The 20466-nt window shown below is 41.3% G+C and overlaps 1 protein-coding gene across 1 annotated transcript; it reads right to left on the reverse strand.

Annotated features, from left to right (window-relative positions):
- Positions 1-3511: 3511 nt before the first annotated feature.
- On the reverse strand, positions 3512-20242 carry igsf8 (immunoglobulin superfamily, member 8). The gene is made up of 8 exons (XM_073468747.1): positions 20137-20242; positions 19773-19935; positions 14043-14423; positions 12219-12680; positions 10056-10234; positions 9444-9696; positions 7986-8438; positions 3512-6154 (listed from the first exon to the last, which is right to left on the reverse strand). The coding sequence occupies exons 2-8, from the start codon at positions 19825-19827 to the stop codon at positions 6027-6029; spliced, it is 1911 nt and encodes a 636-aa protein (XP_073324848.1). The 5' UTR covers positions 19828-19935; positions 20137-20242; the 3' UTR covers positions 3512-6026.
- Positions 20243-20466: the final 224 nt, after the last annotated feature.

The following is a 20466-nucleotide window of genomic DNA, read 5'->3' on the forward strand; positions in this document are numbered from 1 at the left end:
ATGTACTCAGATGAAACACGTATCTAGTACAAATATGTGCTTTTCAGGGGTATCAGTATCATCCGAGTAAAATGTGAGAATATCCGTACCCCTTGTTGGGTAGCTGACTGAAGTTTGTAAAATAATATTTTGTAAATAGTTTTTTACTTTTACTTTTGGCTTACATCAACAACTTCTGGTCAGTCCCTCCTGTGGATAGATATTTTAGTTGATTGAAGAGGTACAGATACAGATAAAGATATGTTTGCTCATTACTTTTACTTCGTTTCATTTTACGAGTATAGTATAAGACATTTCATTACCACCCTGAATGTAACTCTTTGATTTATTAAAAGTTTTTATAAATGCTGTAATAAGCTCTTAAAAACTCTGAACGGCTTTAGACCCTGTAAATAAAAAGTGCTGCATTTTCATCTCAGCTATATTTATAGTAAAGCTGAGTGTTTTTATTCTCGTCTTGCAGCCTTGCGGCTTTGATTTTTAGTTATCTGTATGTTTTACGGATGACAGGTCAAACCTGGTTTGCAGTCAGTGCGTGCTGCATGTTTAATCTCGCCTTGGTTGACATTCAGCCGACAGCGATTGGTCGGGAGAGCAGGTACGCTAACCAACCAACGACAGGCAGCACAGCGTCTTATCAGTCTGCCACAAAGCCTCTGTTTGTATGCCTGCCACGTCCCTCTGAAGTCATACAGGAGGAAGAGGATTAACATTGGTACAGTGTTTGCATTAGTGATGTAATGCTCTGTAAACTGATACAGTGTAATACCATAGGAGCTCAGAGAGGAACAGCAGTTTCAGAGGCAGTGTGAACGGTAGAACTGAATTTAACTCTTTACTTTTGACACGTTTATTAAAATTGTATGCTGGATAATAAAATCATCTGTTTCTTGTATTTTCTGTTTTTTGACACCCTTTTTTTTTTTTTTTATCTCTGGCTTTCTTCTGAATTATACATGAAAGGGGCTGTCACATGTTGTATTTCTTTGATGGATGCAGTTGTCCACATCAGCCATTAATAAGCCAACTTATTCTTCCGCTCCACAATGCTGAAACAATTTGAAATGACATCTTTGCTGGAGGAATACAAAAGGGAGACAGGCAGAAATGAAAATACATCACTTAATGACCCCTCATAAAAGCAGAATTTGGCCTTTGAAAGCAGCAAAGTCAACAACAACATAAATCACCATATAGTTGTTTCCTTTTTATACATCCAGCAGAATATTGAAATTTGTTTGAAGTTGTGTCTCCAGCCATCTGATGAATGTAAATCCAATAGTCAATTTTATGTCTGGTCTGGTCTCCAACAAATTCTGAGAAATGTCTCCCTATATAGCTGCCAAGGCTCCATTGTGTTTACCAGCTAATCGCCAACTTCATCTGTCTGATGTTTGGTGCTCAGCAGGTAGCACACAGTGGTTTTGTTTAGTGAAAACAGCAGCCTTCTGCGATTAGAACATTTACTGTGTAAAATAGTGGACAGAGCCACCAAGACGTCAGCCATAGGTTTATGCTACTGCTTTTGCGTTTCCTTGCAACACATTTTTGTTACCTCACCATACTTTGCGTTCCCTCACAATAGTTTTTTGCGTGACCTCCTATTACTTTTGTGATCCCTCACAATGTTTTGGGTTCCCTTGCAATATGTTCTGCGTTTCCTCAAAATAATACCCTGCAATACTTTTTTTTTGTACCAGGCTGTAAACATGTTTATTTCTGCCGTGAAGTTCGGCATTTTAATATGGGCTCTTATGGGGATTAACTCACTTTTTGAGCCAACTGCAGTTTGAGCTGTAGATTCCCGCTTTGGCTAGAAACAAGGTTGATGGGAGGTGTGAGAATGAAACAAAACAGCAAAGTTGAGTGCCACAAATTCAAAACCACAAGCTGATGGGTGCGAACACATTTTGTATAGGTGAGAGCTTCGAAAAATCCCATTTGTAACTAACGGACCTGTGATCTATAAATCTCAAATCAGCTTAATTTGGCTGCACCTGCCTTGTCATTTCCCCTCATACGATGCCAGCACAAATGAGGGTTTAGTCAGGAATAGTCACGGACCAGGAGTGATAGAGGACAATAGGCCAGGCAACATGTATTATTTAGTAGACTTAATAGTGGGTTAACAAACAAAGCCAAACATGCAGCTTGGGAGTGTGTCACTGTTGCACATTGTTGATAAAGCTCATGTAAAGTTCACCACAGGCTTGGATGCGTAATGTGTCCCTGACTGCAAACCCCCAACATAACCAGCAAGAAAATCCCTTAAAGCAACATTAAGTAACTTTTCTTTACCTTAAAATATCAGCTTCAAATTCATTTTGATGGTTCAGTGTCTTGTAACAGGGTGGATGGTGTCTCTGTCTTCAACACATAAAATTCTTATGATGTAATGAGTTGTGTTTGTAGTTAGCACCTACATTACATCTGACAAAGTGTTACAGGCCTGGGATTTTTATTGACGACAGTGGTGATGCACTCAGAAAACTGTGGGGGGCGCCAAATCGCACAAAATGTCAATTTCGACATAATGTTGCTTTAAGTCAAGTAGACTTTGCATAGAGATAAGCTCATTTCTCTGTATTAGTAAGGCTTTATAAATCACAACTTATACGTTGTTTTCTACTTTCTAAATTGATCATAAACCCATTATATAAATGAAGCCCCGGCCCTCTTTCTAAACAAATTGCCCACGTTTTCCCCACGTGTATCACTCATGCACACGGTTTAACGACACCCACTTCTTTTGCATGCCGCCTGCAATTAAGCTTTGCATGTATTTTATTGGTGTACTGACATATGGGTAGATTTCTGCTGCAGTATGAAATGGAACTGAATCATCCAGCAACAAGACAGGGAGATATTTTCAGTCGTGTGTTAATTGAGTCTGCACCTCTAAATGCCATGACAAATGGAACAATTACACAATAAATGAGAAAAATCAAAGCTGTCTTATGAGATAATGAGCATATATTGCACCCAGTTTAAATGGATCAAGATTTATGATCAACCATTAGGCTTTAACAGCTTCGTCTTTCTCACAAAGAAATGAAAATGCCGTTTTTGTTTTTTTTATCCCGGATGAGATTTTTCTTTTTTATGTGTTATTTAATCAGGACTTTCTCAACAAGGCATGACTCATAAAAAATGTACTTATTTTTATTGTGTGTCTTCTTCCATAACAAAATAAGACAAATGTATCACCGTGTACCTCTAAAACTGCAACATAAAGTGCTGAGAGTCAACTTCAGATGAAATACTAACCTCTGCTTGGCTGGCACCGACACGGAAACTGCAGCAACCACAAGAAATGTTTTGGTTTTTTCATTCTATATAGATGGAAAATATGCTCAACTAGCAGACAGATTGGATTATTTCCCTCCACGCAGAATGTCCTGCAGTACCTCAGCTGTCTCCAGCAGCCTCCGATATGAACAGTTCCAGGTTCTCTGCTGAAAACAGACTTTTGTCATCGCAGTAGAAAATAAGGGAGTAAATAAAACCAAAGTGACATTATAAATCCAGAGTGGTTTATTGGTTTATCAACTGGCAGGTCTGCCAAAGCACCATAAGAAACAAACTGAGCAATAACCCGCCTTTATATATTTCAATGGCAGCAAGATGCATTCAGGAACAGTGGTATTAAAGCATGAGTAAACAATCCAAACAAAACAAAACACCTTCATGAAAGGGTTTAATACATCTTCAAACAAAAGCACAGCTTCATACTTTGCACGCGATGTGCTACACCTTTCGACAGCTGGCTGTAGATCTCAGGGAACAGAGAAATGAATCGAATGGGAGCCACAGTGACGCTGTAACACGCTGAGAGAGAGGGGGGAAGGGCAGCTATAAACAGGGATTAGAGATGAACACGCAGATACTACTTCCATCAGAAATACCAGCCAGCATTATGCTGCTGCTGCTGCTGTGTGAGCACGTGCATCTGTCCGTGTGTGTGTGTGTGTAATCATATGGTGGGTGGCTATGTGGGGGAACAAATCAGCTTTGAGTAGTTGATCTGGAACAAAGTGGCTCAGGAAGCAAGCAGAGCTGTGATTTTATTCCCTAATGTTCGTGAACAACATTTATAATCAGGGTTTAGAGAGCACAGGTTATGGAGGACGGGCAGATTTAGAGGGAGTCTCACATCGAAAACCAACCGGGAGACGGAGAAAGACCGACAGTAAAGACAGACTGAGACTGTAAAGTAAAGCTCACCGCAAACAGATTTAATGACCTGAAATAATCTCTCATGAGAGAGCAGCGGGCTGGATAACAACACATTTAACTCTCCTCCTCCTTTCCTCATGTTTCCAGCTTTCAATGATCACACTCGGGTGACCAAACTTTTCTTAAGTGTTATTTTCAACAGGAAGAGGAGGATGGATTTCACTTATTATAAGTGCACAGACACAGTAAATCTGTCCAACAGATTTCTGTGGGCTAGCAGCAGGGGCTACAGTCATAATAAGTCTTGGCAGCAGAAATGCGTGGCCTGAACCACATGATAACCATGATGACGACGATAGTGAGACTCATCAGGTCATATGACTGCGCTGCTCGGGGAATTTTGACCTCAGGGACAAGTATCTTAAACAGTGTGACAGTTTTTTCGTGTTACTCTGTGTAACAAACGGGTGATTCTTTTTCACAGTAACCTTTTTCTATCTTAGTCACATGACAAGAGCAAAAGAAACCATTCATCGCACAATAAAAAAAGAAAAAAACACTGAAAAAGTACTCTCTTAAGTACAGCAAAGAAAAGACTGTTCAGTTGGAGGAAAATCAAGTAAAAGAAGGAAACCAAAGGACTTTGGTCCCAGTCCCATTTAAGTCCAAGTGCTTCAAAAGAGCAGAACAGACTGCTGCAGAATGTTAAACACAGGTGCTTTGCCAAAAAACTAACATGGCGCTACAGCATAGTCTTACTTACATTAAGAAAAATAAAACAGCTAAACTCCATACAGTATTTACATATTTTAGCTCAGTGCATAATGGATTATCTCTTCCATTTCTCTTTGTCCAATCTATACAAGTCCGTATAGAAAAGTCACCACGGCGTGAAGCGTTGCAGCCGAGGAATGCCTGTGTTTAGAATTGGTACTCAATTGGTCTTGGCATCAGAAAGTCCCCAGCCAGCGCCTTCCTTATTAAGTAACAGACAGACTTTGTTTACATGCAGAGTGGTGCCGGACTGCAGGCGATGGAAAGGCCCTGCTCATATTAAGTTTTCTGGAGGCAGAAGTGCTCCCATCAGCATTCATGTGACCGTCAGTGGCAGTGCTAGAGGCTTAACCATGCAGAGACATTGAGACCTTGTTGATGTTTGCAATAAATGAAAAACATGCAGTTTGAGGAAAGAACGACTGGAACAATATCAACAATTTGTGAAAATACAGATTGTTCTTTGTTTGTGTGAAAATAGAAGTATTACTCAGTGCAGGAAGATCTACATAATCTGAGAAACATTCAGTTACAATAGAAAGATGACTTCTGAGAGGGCAGTTTGCTTGGCTTTTCTTCAGAAACAATACTTTTAAAGTATCTGTGAGGTTCAGACTCAGAACAATCCTGCAGTACCTTCTTTACTTTTGACCTTATCTCAACAAATCTTGCCTGTCATTTTCCAGTTTTTAAACAGAATGATAGCTGGGTCAAGGGGATCATTAAAAATGTGGGTTATGCTAACATGGAAACAGACTCTAAAAAGATTTAGTCTTTGCCCACTTGGCTTCAAAAATCTACGATATTATGCCTACCGGTGTGCGATGCAGCAATCACTAAAATATGTTTGTTTCCAGAGAAGAGCTGGATATAAAAATACAAGAGAATAGAAAACAGAATCGTTTGGCATTGATTGTTAAACAGGTAGGTCAAAACATAGTAAATCATCAAACAGGGTGACAGTCATGTTGTCTTGAAGTTATTTCTTGGCCATTTCATCCACCGTGTTCTGTGCGTCACCTCTTTGTGCCTCCTCATGAACATTCAGATTTCAGACAGGCGGCGATGGCGGACGCCTACTTTTGAGCACGCTGCCTCGCCAGCCGATTCATGAAGCAACAGGTTACTGTAGCGATGATGAAGATGCCCACAAACAAGGCAGAGGAGACTCCGACAACCAAAGGGATGAGGAGGAGGTCAGCAGCTGGGGAGAGAAAAAGTAAAGAGAGAAGGATGTCGTGATGTAAACTGACATAACAGAAAAACACAACATCATAGGCCAAAATTCAAATTTGGCAAGTGTTTACTTTTTAGCCAATAGCAATACAGATATGGACTTTTAAATAGCACTTTTAACATTCAGGCTGCAAACATATTGATGAAAAGCAAATTAATGGACTGCCCTACTGGATAAACTAAAAGCAGTTTGCTCTGGTGTGATTCGGTCATCGAGTGTTGGAAACTGAGTCCATTTACTCTCACCGATGATCCACACCAATGTAGAACAGAAAAAAGGTCAACAGCTAGCTTTGCTACCTTTGCCAACCCACGATGTGTGTCAAATTAATGTGCACTGTCGAAGTGCACGGCAGTAAATATTTTACACAAGAAACATTCGGGACATTTAAACTGGAAATTAATGGAACTAACATCAAAATACAAAAAGATGAAGATCATTTCAAACAAACCACTTCCAGATGTGGCAGATGTGTGTTTTTATTTTATTTATTAATGATACTTTCATATTTATTTCACAATCCATTTCCAATGTCTGAATATTAATCATGAAAAGTGAATTGCTCTTTGAAAGGGTGGACTAATCATACTATTATTTTGTCATTATATCAGTGGCATAAAATGGTCTTAAAATGACAATAGCATAGCTTAGTGTGATTACATCAGGGACAATATTTCTTCCAACAAAAAGTTGTTATTGTGACTGGCAAGTAGAGCTGAAACAATTATTGATTCGCAGAGAATTAATCAGCAGCTTTTTTGATAATCGATTAAATGTTTGAGTCGTTTATAAGCAAAAACATTTTGTGGCGTCAGCTCCTGAAAATGTAATGAATTGTTGAATATCTTCAGGTTTCATCTTTTTTATTCATTTATTTATTTATTTTTTTAATATTCATGGCCTTATTTGATAGGATAACTGAAGAGTGACAGGAAACAGGATGAGAGAGAGAGTTAGGATGACAGTCAGCAAAGGGCCACAAGTCGGATTTGAAACCTGAGCCGCTGTGGAGAGGACACTGCCTCTGTACATGGGGCTCAGACTCTACCAGCTGAGCTACTGGGGCCCCCAGTATCTTCAGGTTTTGGACAACAACACATTTACAAGCCACCTTGGGCTCTGGGAAATCATAACCTTCCACACACCTTCCACTTAGTTTTCACATTACAGATAAAACGATCAAGAAAACGATCTACAGATCAGACGACAACGAAAGTAACTGTTAGCTGCAGCCCTGCTTGAAAGCAATGTCTGAGCTCAAGGGCAAGTTTTCTCAGGGTCCCACAATATTAAATCACTGCTTCATTGGATGGGAACAAGTGGCATAAAGTGAATATCTATACATTTAAGATGTAATTACAGGGGAATCATGCCCTGCAATCTGCTAGGAAAGGTGTAGACACGATCAATTTACTGTTAACCCAGAGAAGTGTCTACACATTTCAAGTAAGTGGTTGTTGAATGACATTAACGCAGGCCACCCTCCAGCCTGTGATTGAAGGTCAACTTTTCGATCCCCCTGTTTGATCCCTTGACCACCAGGATAAATCTAGATTGGGAAGCTGAAAAAGCAGCACTTGCCCCTTAACCCCCAATCGCCCCAGTGGAGCTGCTCAGTGGCCAATAGATCAGACTGCAGGTGAACTGAGCAATTGATATCAATTTTAAATGTGAGAATGTGAAGAAGAGTCGGTCTCTTGGCAAACTACCTCGCACAAAATAGCCAACAAACTGGGCCCATTTGTAAACGGTTACTTTTCATCCACCATCACCATGATTATTAATAAAAACAACATACCTCTGGCATACAGGTACACAGTGACTGCGTTTGACTCCGCTCTGGCCCCTGAGTTGTACCAGCCTCCATGCGGGTCCTGTCCCCATGCCTCAGCATGACACACATACATGCCCTGATCCTCCATCGTTGCTGTGTGGACCCTCAGTCTGTAGGTGACGGCAGACAGGCGGTCGACGCTAACCTCGCTACTGTTGGCGTAGATCACTGCAACACCGTCGTACATGAGGGCAGCTACCAGTCTGGGTGTGTCATCAACAGGGGGGTCTGGTAGAGTGACATCAGAATCTGAGCTCCGTCCCTTCTTGATGACTGGGATTGGCCACCGGAGCCACTGCACCTGTGCCTGGGCGGGGCCTGTGGTTGTAACAGTGGCGTTGCAGATCAGGGTGATAGTGCTGCCTCTTTTTAACAGGGGGCCTCGAGGCAGCTGAGCCACAGCTGAAACTAGCACATCTGTGAAAGTAAATGTTACATGCGAACATGAGTTCATTTAAGCCAAACAAAACATATGTGACAGTCAGTGTAAGAAACAAGATCAAAGGTGTATCTTTATCTGTGGGCAACCTTCTCTTAATAGGGGAAGTTTGACTTTTGATAAACAGGAAGAGAACCAAACCACAGATTTCACTTTTGGCAGTTCACCTTGAGCTGTTGCTCAGAAAGTGCAGACACAAAGTTTTATGAATTTAGCAGAAACTTTAAGAGAGAGTTGTAAAAGCTAGAACTGATATTTGGCCAACAAGCATCAGAGGTCTTGCTGCAGACTCAGCCGCATGGCCAACAGCCCAGACCTCCGGGCCACCAAGGCGCTCCATAAATTTTTAAATTTGAAATCATATTGTAGACCAAACCAATACAGACGCCCCTATGCGGAAAATGCAGTCAACAGTGGAAAGAAAGAAAAGCATCATGAAAAAATACATTAAACCATATAAGTACAAAGGTTTACGATGACCTGCACAGCCAGACTACAGTGCCTGCGTTTATTCTACCGTATACGTATAAATATAATGTCTACTTACTACTTATTTTATTTTACAATGTATAAATAAATTGTGTATATACTGTACATATACCAAGTATTTTGTATCCATCTACATACATCTAGCTTTGGCACAAACTTGTCCTTCAGCATGATTACAGATTTATCTCATCTTCCCACATAACAAAGTTGGTCTGGTCCAGTGACAGACCACACAGTCACATATGCTTACTAGTACAGCAATGAATTACAGTCCCGAGATGGTCTAGATCTGGCAGTCAGAACAGAAGTTTAGACTTACTACTACTTAACTAGTTGTCACACACTGTCAATCACAATATATGCACATTTATTTTTTATTTTTTTCCCATACTAGCCAGCAAGTGCAAGACAATTCTGCTCCCCTGGTTGGGAATCACCTACATACTATATATAAAAGCCTGTGCACCACTTAAGACATGAGTACAGCCTCTCACCTTTGGTCTTGAGGTTGACCGTGACTCCCTCAGACCTCTGGGTGAGCGTTGCAGGAGTAGAGGGGCCAGGGTTTGCTCTTCCAGCATACACACTCACCACACATCGATACACCCCTGAGTCTAAGGGCCGGGCTGAGAACAGCTTCAGAGAGTACTTCCCCTCCGCCACCTTCTCCATAGAGCCCCCACTAGACCGGCTGAGGTCGTCCCCCCAACTCACAGTACCGTCTGGGCTCATCCGGGCCACCTCCACCTTAACACAAAGGGCAGGTGTCAGTAAGTGTTATTTTGTAAACTGAATTTTCTAGAATCTGTGAATACTTTATAATGTAAATTTCATTTATTGGATGTTTGCGTCCAGCATTTGAACGCATGACACCTGAAAATATTTCAAATGTATGTGCACATTTGAGCTGGATGACAATAAAATAATAATATAACTTGATCAGAAAATAAATTAGGCTTAATGGCGCCTATGATGGATTACCCATCTACCTCTGCAGTTAAATCGACTGACAATCAAGCTATCTTTGTTTGCACACATTGAGCTATGAACTAATCACAATAAAAACCATGTTGGTCCAAATAAGTCAGCAGAGTGAGAATAAGTACCTCGACTCCCCCGGTTCCAGCTACATCGCTGCTTGCAGATCCCCTCTTCATCCACTGAACAAGCAGGCCCGAGTTAACCTCAGACGGCAGCCCCAATACCTCACAGGCCAGGATGAGAGGAAAACCGACCTGCAGGGTCACCTCCCCTCTGGGCGAGGATGTGACGCTCAGAGACTCCGCTGGGGAACAGAAGAGGTGGAGGGAGACAGCTTAGTAAATGTAGAAGTAAATCCTCCTTTGTGGAGAGCCTCAAATATGCACTTAGACTGTGACAGTTACAATCTCACAGGAAGCGATCTGTGGGAAAGCTAGAATGGCTTCTCTGGTACATTACATATTTGATGGCCAGGCTAAAATGGAAGAAGAGTTTTTACAATCGCATTTTTAAAGTAATTTTCTATTATTGCTCTGTGAAAGAGGCTTGCTGTGTTGTATTCAGAGATACAACCAAAGCGTAACAGAAGAGAATAGAAGAACAGCACATATGAGTATGTGTTTAATGACGTGAAAAGGTTTCATATCGTTAGTACTAATATAGTATAATTTGAAGACAAAGACAAAGGTCTATTGTTTGAGCGAAGCCTCATTTAACCACAAACTTTTCTGAGCACAGATTTGCTCGATAAAAGACACGTTATTTATGTCAACAAAAGGAGACATGTCAGACCATTGTATTAGAGAGACAATAAGGCCCAGAAAAGACAGAACTACATAGTGCTTGTCAGCGAGTGTCAGAAAAAAAAACAATGCATGCATTGATGAGATACAAAGCCTCAACTTTACTTACAATTTTATTGCTGAAGAGAAGAAAAATTTGACCTAAATAACTTTTAGCCCTACTACTTAGTATGAGTAGTATTAGTATCATTATAGCGCTCATCAGCAACACATTAATAAAACCAATTATATATATGTGTGTGTGTGTGCGTGGTTAGAATAACTCTAATATTTAAAAATAATTGTGTTAACTTTGTATTAACACTTACAGTAGAGGATTCAATCAAAGTATTTTCCTATGAGCAAACATATACAGACTATATATAAGGTTAGCTTTCCTATCCATGGAAGAAGGACTGCTTGATAATGCTGTTCTGACAGTAATGGACACATTGGTCTGACAGAGAAACAGTCATCCTCTTTGAAGGCTACGAGAGGCCAAGGTGGGAGAAAAGATTACTTAATCCTTTAGATCTACACAAGCTCTTTAGAATTTAAAATGAGCCAAGCAGCAAGGCAGCGGGCGGTTATCCAGCTGCAGGGCCAGCCAGCTATCGACCCATCAAATCCAGCTGGATAATCAACAAGAGAGCTGAGCATCAAGATCAGTCAGTCAGGCGGTTTGACAGCGGACAGATAGAAGACAAAGCTGCAATTAGTGACTCGACATAAAATTGATTGGTGACTATTTTGATCAACTCGTGATTTAATTATTTCTCAGGCAAAAATGCAAAATGAAAAAAAAAAAGACCGTTTAAGGTTCTCAAATATGAGAACTTGCTGCTTTCCTTTGTCTATCATTACAGTAAATAGTGTAACACATTAAAACAAGACATTTGATTAAGTCAACTCTACTAGGGCTGCCACTGAATAGGGCTGGGTATCAAACTTCAATATTTTTATGGCACCGGCATTGAATTTCCTCCTGCAAGTGTAAGATGTCTATTCATCCAACCAGAAAGGTAGAAAAAGCAGGTTTTCACCAGGCCATCCAGGCAGCTAATCAGTAACCCCCACACTGACTCTATCCAACAAACAAGCCGATACTTTAAATACAGATGTGTTTCCAGTATTTAATCAGCCCCATATCTATCCATCAGTAAACTGCTCAGTCAGCCAGCCAGCAAGCAAGACATTAAGTTAAGCTCTAAGTAACACAAACATCAAGTCTGAACCCTGGAGAGACTCCAATGCACTCAACAGCACTGCAAGTCCAGGCGACTGACGCCACTGAGGAAGAATAAAAAGTCTTGAACTGACAAGTAGAAACCAAACTCAAGCCTGCTGATTTTGTTATCTCGGGCGCATTATCTAACTGAAGCAGCCAACTTTATTTTTATGATATTGTGTGTAATATGCTTGTTGCAGTGTGACCGTGGCATCCACCACATGCCATCACAGTTTTGGCAGCACAAATTACTGGCACAGCTTCTTGGGTACACCGACCTAGTTGCCGAACAGTCAAGTTGCCAATTTCCATCGTCCTTTGCGCAATCTTCTGCCACGATCGATCGTTGTCCCGAATCCACTGCGAGGCCTCGCAGAAATACGAGCCGGTGTCGTCTGGCTGCACCCCTCTCATCTTCATCACATACACGCCCAGTCCGGCCTCCCCGTTCCTTTTCTCCAGCGTGATCTCTCCGTCATCGTACCGCTTCTTGTAGGAGCGACCGGGGACGACCCCCAGCATATTGTCGATGGAGATAATTTCTCGAACCGGGCTGACCTCCCCTCCTGCTTGGCTCCCCGAACCATCTCCACCGCTGCGCTTTCCAAACATGATGGACAGATGGGTGAGCTGCTCCGATTGGATCCCGGCTGAGCATGTCAGCATTAATTCGGCCCCCTCTGGCACGGGCTGGCCGGTGAGTGAGCGAGTATAGCTGATCTGGAGTGTGTCAGGGATCACTGCAGGAGTACAGAGAGACAGAGACAGTCAATTATATTACATTGAGAGGCTACAGGAGCCAGATGGGAGGAAAAATATGCTACATTTATTTTCTATTGTCTGTGTGCTGTTTCTGTGTTTAGCATACTGAATCATGGAATGAGTCTGCTGAGAGTGACTCCAAGCCATTACCACACTGGACTTTGGGCACTAGCTTTGCCAAAGAAATGGGGATTAATTGGCTATTATGAAGATAAACTCTACAGCTGCAAAACTAACAGCCAGCAACATACAATGAACTCAGTGGCACACAAAGAAGATGATGAATAGAAACCAAATTTGTGACCATATGGGTGGTTTAAACCTGCCAAAATATTTGGGATTTTGGAGGAAAACAGAAAGAAAAAAGCAGAGTACAAACTCCAGACGGTCAGTCTAAATAACAGCTCACATAGATTAATTTATCAATGAAAAATGACGTCCATCTGGCTGATGTAGTGCAGAGTTGCTGATTAAATCTTCTCAGATGGAAACTCCCATGACAGAACTTGAATACATCAGTTTTGTTTTCCTTGAAAGAGACAGGAGCTGAAACAGAGCAATTACTCGTCAACTATTAAATTAATCGCCAACTATTTTGATACTCAATCAATCTGGAACTTTTTAGAGAAAGAAAGTCTTAAGTTTTTTTTATCCCAGCTTCTGGTTTCTTTAACCAACTTTAAATTCCTCTATGAAAGTAAACCAAATATCTGTGGGTTGTGAACAAAACCAGACATTTGAGAACGTGACCTTGGTCTGTCTTTTTTTACCATTTTCTGAAATTTTATAGACAAAACAACTAATTGATTAAACGTGTAAATAACTGACAAATTAAAAGCGCATTTTCTAGCAAACCCCTTTTTTCAAATGTTAAATGAAGTCTGAATGTTCTCAGATGTACAAGAACTTTGCCTAAATTATATACACTTGGGCATGATTTTTATTGAACACAAGTACTATCTGATGAAAGAATAAGTCAACAAGATCGTGAATCTGACCGGACTTTCAATGCCAGCTTCTGATACTTGACATATTTTAATACTCTGAGCTACAGGCATATTTTTATCTTTACCAAAAAAGGACTGAAGTTTCATACCCGGCACTAGTTGTTGAGAAAACAAAACAGGAAAAGAGGAAGAAGCTGGAGGCATGCTGATCTTTCTGTGCTTTTAGATAATTTTATTCAGTCAGACATTTTGGATATATTATAGTCATCAGGGTTACGTTTACTTGTTTATATTTTTATTGTGTTTCTCTTTTCATATTTTTGTGATGGTACTTTGACTGATAATATTTAATGAATCTTATATGAACTTTAAATATTAAAAAAGTTATCTTACCTTTGACAGTCACTGAGCCGCTGTAGTTCCCCTGGTAGGTGGTGTCCGTGCTCGGTGTGTAGCACTCGTACTTCCCCTGGTCTTCGGCTCGGAGCCTCTGGATCACCAGCTTGACCTTGTCCCCTGAGTCCCTCTCCACCCTCACCTCCCCGTTCCTCACCCGGGCCTGGAACGGGGCATATGGGAAACCCTTGTCCCTGGTGGACACCACTCCCATCTGCCTTCCTCCGGCATCATCCCTGTACAGGAACCACTCAAAGTCCTGTGTACGTGGGCCTTCGTACCCTGACACAGCACAGGGCAGGGAGAGGGGGAACCCTGCAACGCGGTAGAGGGGTCCAGGGGGAAGTGTTACGTCGCGACACACAGCGTACTGGAGCACTGTGAGAGAAAAATGGAGAGACAGGAAGAGAACATCAGGGATGAGTGAGCAGGGAAGATTGGAAACAGTAACAGTGTCACTCTCTGTGGGTCACAGTGTTGCCTCACAGCATGTTTGGTACATGGACTCACTGATCAATATTCTGAGCTGATGGCTGGCTAACAGAGAATCAATACATTAAACAGCTTCGTGGGAAAAGCACTAGGGCTGGGCCAGCTTCCACTGACTACAACCACACATTAAATAAATGAAATACAATTTACTCATACTCAATCTCTGATTACTTTGGTTAATATACATCACCAGCTCACTAAAAGGAGTTTCTACTCTTGAGTGTTTCAGTTTCAGTAAGCTTTGAACTAGTTGTCTTGCCTACCTCCAATACTGTGAAAGTGGCAAAAACTACTAGCACTGAAAAGGCACTGTGCTGTGCATAAGTGCTGTTAATAACAGATGTTTTCATTAAAGAGTAAAATGTTAATGATATTCTCAAATAATCCAATAATCTGTTGATTAAAAGCTCCTAAAGCCAAAAGCGACATCTTCAAATTGCTTATTCTGTCCAATCTCAAGTCCAAGACCCCAAAACTATTCTTGATATTCTTTGGCTTTTTTTGTTTGATTAACCAATTGTGAAAATAGTTGCTGATTCTTTTTCTCTCTATCACCAATGGATTAATTAACTAAAAGCTCTAAAAAGCTTTTTTGGCAACATCTCCTCCCCAAAATCTGTCTTCCAGTGGCAGTTAAGATACCCGATACTAGAACTTCTGAACCCTCTCCTTGAAACTGGTCTCCTTGAAACTGGTCAGCTACTATGTTGTTAAATTTAGAAAAAAATGTTGCCGTTATTAAATGTTTTTCAGCGTTCAGCAGCAACGCCCAAATGACACTGAGTGCATTGTTTTGGACTGATATCAAGTTTTTATCTCCAAACTGCAAATCAGACTGAAACTGAGTAAAAAAAATGAAAATAAACTCAAACCCTGTCGCCTCACTGTTTAACAGAAACCTGGCAACACAGCAGACTTTACAGTGTTCTGCTTATGTGCAAAAATATTCAGTGTGATCTCCTGAGGGAATGAGAGCTGCCAGCCCCCACGTTCAAGCGTCATTGTATTTCACTTAGAGTCTGGCTGCGTACCTGACTTCCCCCAGATACTCTCTGAAATAGCTTCAGGCTCAGATCATTCTGGGTTATCTGAATACCAAAACTCTTTCAGACCAAAAGTCTTTCAGCCACAGGCACTGAAACTCCTCATGCCATTACTATTCTCTCATGATAAGGGTGCCTAAAATATTCACATGCGATACCAACTCAGTCAGAGCTAATGCACTACAAGGGTAACATTACAGATGATTTTACAAACATCAGGTCTGCATCCTCAGAGACGTGCTGAAAGCCAGTTGTTACTTTATGTCAGCAGACTCCATTTCTAAACTAATGTTAGCCACTGTTGCTCTCTGTTAGCGGAGCAGAGAGAGGCACTGAGACGGGCCACTCGAGAGCATGCATAAAGTCACATCCTTCGGCCTGTCATGAAATCTGACCCGAGTCCTTCACAAAGAAATCCACAGTCCAGCAGCATTAAACTGGTTAAACAAATCATCCACAGGCTGCGTTCATGTGATGATGCAAATAGGAGGGAGGGGATTGCTGCCTGCAAAATGGACAGGAAGTTAGCTAAATTGACGACAACACTTACAGCAGCTTTAAATTTACAAGTGGTAACAAAAGCTGGGATATAAACTCACTATCTCAAAACGCAAACAAGTTTACAGCTCCGCACCCCACAATTTTTATCAGTCATTAACAATGCTAGCGGAAGCAACTAACAAAAGGGATACAAGTTGTACATTTCCCTCAATTAAAGTTCAGCACGATAGCATCAGCAAACTGTTTATTTTCCCTCCACAAATTAGGGCTGCACGATAGCGGAGATACTGTGATATTTTGGTTTTCTGTCATATAAAAAAAATTCAGAAATGTCCTCTAAAGAACCTGAAGAGCTCTATTTGGGGAAAAAATAATCATTCTACCATGATGGGGTTGTTTTTGTAGGGTTATCTATCAAACAACCAAAGCAGGCCATGTATCGAAGATCCATTAAATCAGACTAAATTATGCAATATTCGACAGACGTCCTCATAAATGAGTCATGGGAAATGAGAACCGCAAGTTGTAGCCTGACGTGGTTGAGCTAATTTACCTTACTTGACACTGCATATCCTGTCATGTGACTATTGCACATTGCAATGTTGATATATTGTGCAGCCCTGACATAAATCATATTCAATCAGCTTCGTTTCACTCCATATTCTTCCCCTGATAATCCAAGCCCACCTGCAGTGTCTTAATGCCCCCCCAGGAAGGCCCGCCCCCCAAGTTTGAGAACCCCTTGGATTAACCCGACATAACAATCAACAAACAAACACCCGCCCACAAACTGACACTGAACAAAGGATCAGCACCAACAGACAAGACACGCCTTTTTACCGTCACCTTAAACTGATAAGTACCTGAACAACTAGAAATACAAGATGGGTGCGTTCTGGCACTCCCCGCCTGTGTGTCTGTGATTGTGTGTATGTGTGTGTGTCAGACCTAAAAACAACTGGAGCTTTCTCACAGGCAGAGGCACGGCCGCGTAACAACACGGCCATAGATAATGACATGGGAGACTAGTGGGAGGCTTAAGCGGATCAAGTCCTAATTAACATTGGGCTCGGACTGATAGGGCTGGGGGACACCACAGTTTGTGACAATGCTCGATACTGTCTGGATTAAAATCTGTGTGCAACAAGACGGGAGCCTCATTTTACTTATCAAGGGCCCACAAAGAGACACATGTCGGACCACAGACTGGTTCTGTCTGTGTGGTTATTAGATATTCAATTATTAATATTGTGAGCGGGAAGATAAAAACAGTGTCATTCTGATATCTGATATCATCTCTGTCTGTCTTGATTTATGGGTCAAACTATGTTTCTGATGTTTAAAATGTGAGGTTCAGGGCTAAATACAGAAGAAGTTCCACTTAACAGAAATATTAAACCAGTTTTACATTAAAGCTTTATTCCCTTCATCTATTTCTGCCAGTGTGGGATGTTTGTCTTAGATTTTTCTCAAAAATAAAGTCTTCTTTAAAGAGGAAGTCCACAAATTTTACACATTAAAGTGTGTTTACACCAGGTTTTGAAATACATCTGCGATATGTCTGCTTCTGCTGTATTTATCTAATCATTTGTTTTCAAAGTGTCATTATGAGACTGAGTGTTATAGGAGTACAACGCGAGACCAGTGGACTTTATTGGCTTTATTCAAAACCTGGTGTCTACATTACCCACAATGCAACGTAGCTACCAAGTCACATCACTGGAGGAAATTGTTCAGATTACATGCCGCTTCATCTGGACCGGCAAAAAGGCTTTAAACTACTTTTTTCACATATGCACTGCTACACTTTAAACTCTTAAGAACCTTGGATTTATTTGGTTATCTCAGCATTATTTTCCCTCCGCAAAGATCATCTTCAAACGTAAAAGTTCTTCCTCAGGAGTCAAAAGTACAGCTGACCTTTTCAGCATCTTTGTTACTTAAGATTCAATACTTAATTTCCATTTCAATCGCAGCTGATAGGAGGATTTTATGCTTTGGTGTGGTAACATGAAACAAGAAACCTTTAGGATATAACACGACCACACTGACCAGAGAACATTTTCACATTGGTTGCAGGAACGGACTGTTGCTAGCTTGTTAGCATGCTAACTTCAATCTCCACAACACAATACATAGACATCTTTGATGTCAACACTGTTAAGTGCACTTCACTTTTTGCATGTTTTTAACTAAAGTTCATACATATTGCACCTTTAAAAAACAGTTACAACGTGCTTATGTTGAAACTAAATAAACTAAATAACTAAATAAATGAACCATTCATTGATATAAAAGTTTAAACTTGGTGTTAAAACTAAATGTTATAGTGCATAATCGAACCTGCTTAATTTCAGGCACAGAGCTGAGGTGATAAAACAAGTAGTGAGCACATAAAATGACCAAACAATAAAACAACAAAGGCATTCAAATAAAGTAATGAGTAAATCTGCAGTTTCTCTCAGCGCCACAGAACAACTATTGTGTAACTACCATTACATACTTCAGCCTGGGACTTCCTGGATGCCACCAGGAACTAATTTTACAAGCCAGACACCCATTTCCCTCACACTGTTTTTGTTTGATAGTTGACGCTCTTATCTGTCCTAAAATAACTTATGATTTGGAATGTAGGTAATAAAATGTGTTGCAGACGACAGGAATGTGAGAAATAGTGGTAAGTGTCCCATCCCATAAGATTAGGACAGGGAAAATGGCAGGTCAAATCACATTTTAGAATCACCTTATCGGGACAGGAATTGTAAGAAACAGGGGGTTTCAGGGCCGATGCTGATTATTAGAAATCAAGGAGACTGAAAACTGATATTTGGGATCAATAATCATTTGCAGTAATAACAAAGAGAGTATTTCCATTTTCTGCTACGTTATACTTCCTCTCCACTACATTTATTTGATACATGTAGTTACTTTGCAGATTCAGATTATTCAGTGTTTATAATTGTGACGCGTTACCAATCAGATAATGTTGTGGGCGGGACATTGTGTGAGAAAGCTACATCAGAGCCAAAGTAGCACATTTTCAAATTAGTTTTGTTTTCGACCTTTATTGACAGGACAGCTCAGAGAGGTGGCAGGAAATGGGATGAGACAGAGGGGGGGACGACGCACAGCCAAGGGCCACGGGTCGGACTGGAACCCTGGGGGACATAGCCTCTGTACATGGGACGTGAGCTGTACCAACTGAGCTATCAGGCGCCCCAATTAGTTCACTTTATCGGCAATCTGACCGAAAAATCACAGATACCGGTAATCGGAAAATGCTGAATATCGGCCCCAGGGCTGATAATCTGTCTAGCCCTAGTAAGAAATGCTGTTATCTGAAAAGTTACAAGTAACTAAAGCTCTCAGACTGATGTAGTGGAGTAAAAAGTAAAAGGTTTTGGCTGCAAGAGAAGAAAAAAGCTGCATAAAATGGAAATACTCAAGTAAGGCACAAGCAGGCTACCTTCAGTAATACACAAATCTAGAACTAGGGAGTCCTGCAGAAATAACCGGCCAAATCATGACAACAAAGCTCCAAATGATGCTTAATTGAATGGTCTGATCGGTCAGCATGTAGAAACAATCATGCAAATGCATCTCTATCCATGTGACAGATGGCGGGGCGGCGGCGGTTTTTATTCGTTGTGTGCGGGGCGAACAGGTACAACCAGGCTGGACTGCTACTCACCCCAGTGTAGAAACACGAATAATGCTGTTTTCATCGAAGCCATCATGGTCCTCATCTTCCCCCCCGACGTCCAGATGGATTATAGTGACTCAGATTTCTCTCTCCGTGTTGCTCTGCTCGTTTATCGCCGATCATAGTTCATCCCGCCGCGGAGACCGAGAGTCTGCAAAGGAAAACCACAACCACACACACACGATCGGATTATTCGTGAGGTTGAAAGAAGAAATGATGATGACAATGATGATGTGCAACAATGTAGCCGCACGCTGATCACACAGACAGGACAGTGAGCGCCATCAGCTCTCAGGCGACGCGGAGGAATATTAGCAGAGGTATTAATGTGCGGGGCTGCAGATTTAATCACCTTTTTCACGCACCGTCGCATCTCCGTCAACACATCGACGGCTGCATAATATCCCGGTTTGGTTTTAGATTATACCGCCTCGACAGACATGCCGTCTAGTCCAGCCGTGGAGAGGTTGGCATCACAGGGGGTAGGGGTGTGTGTGTGTGTGTGTGCGTGGTAACAAAAAAGGGGAGGAGCATGCGTGCAAAAAAAAAAAAGGCTCCGAGAGAAGGAGTCAGCTGGTGCCATTGGTCAAGACAGCGACGGTGACATTTTGAACCAATGATAATAGAGTGTTGAAAAGAGGTTGAAGCGTCGACTTCAGGCCGCCAGGGGGCGCCAGAGCAA

This window comes from Pagrus major, chromosome 6 (assembly GCF_040436345.1).
Source record: "Pagrus major chromosome 6, Pma_NU_1.0".
Taxonomy (NCBI): Eukaryota; Metazoa; Chordata; class Actinopteri; order Spariformes; family Sparidae; genus Pagrus; species Pagrus major.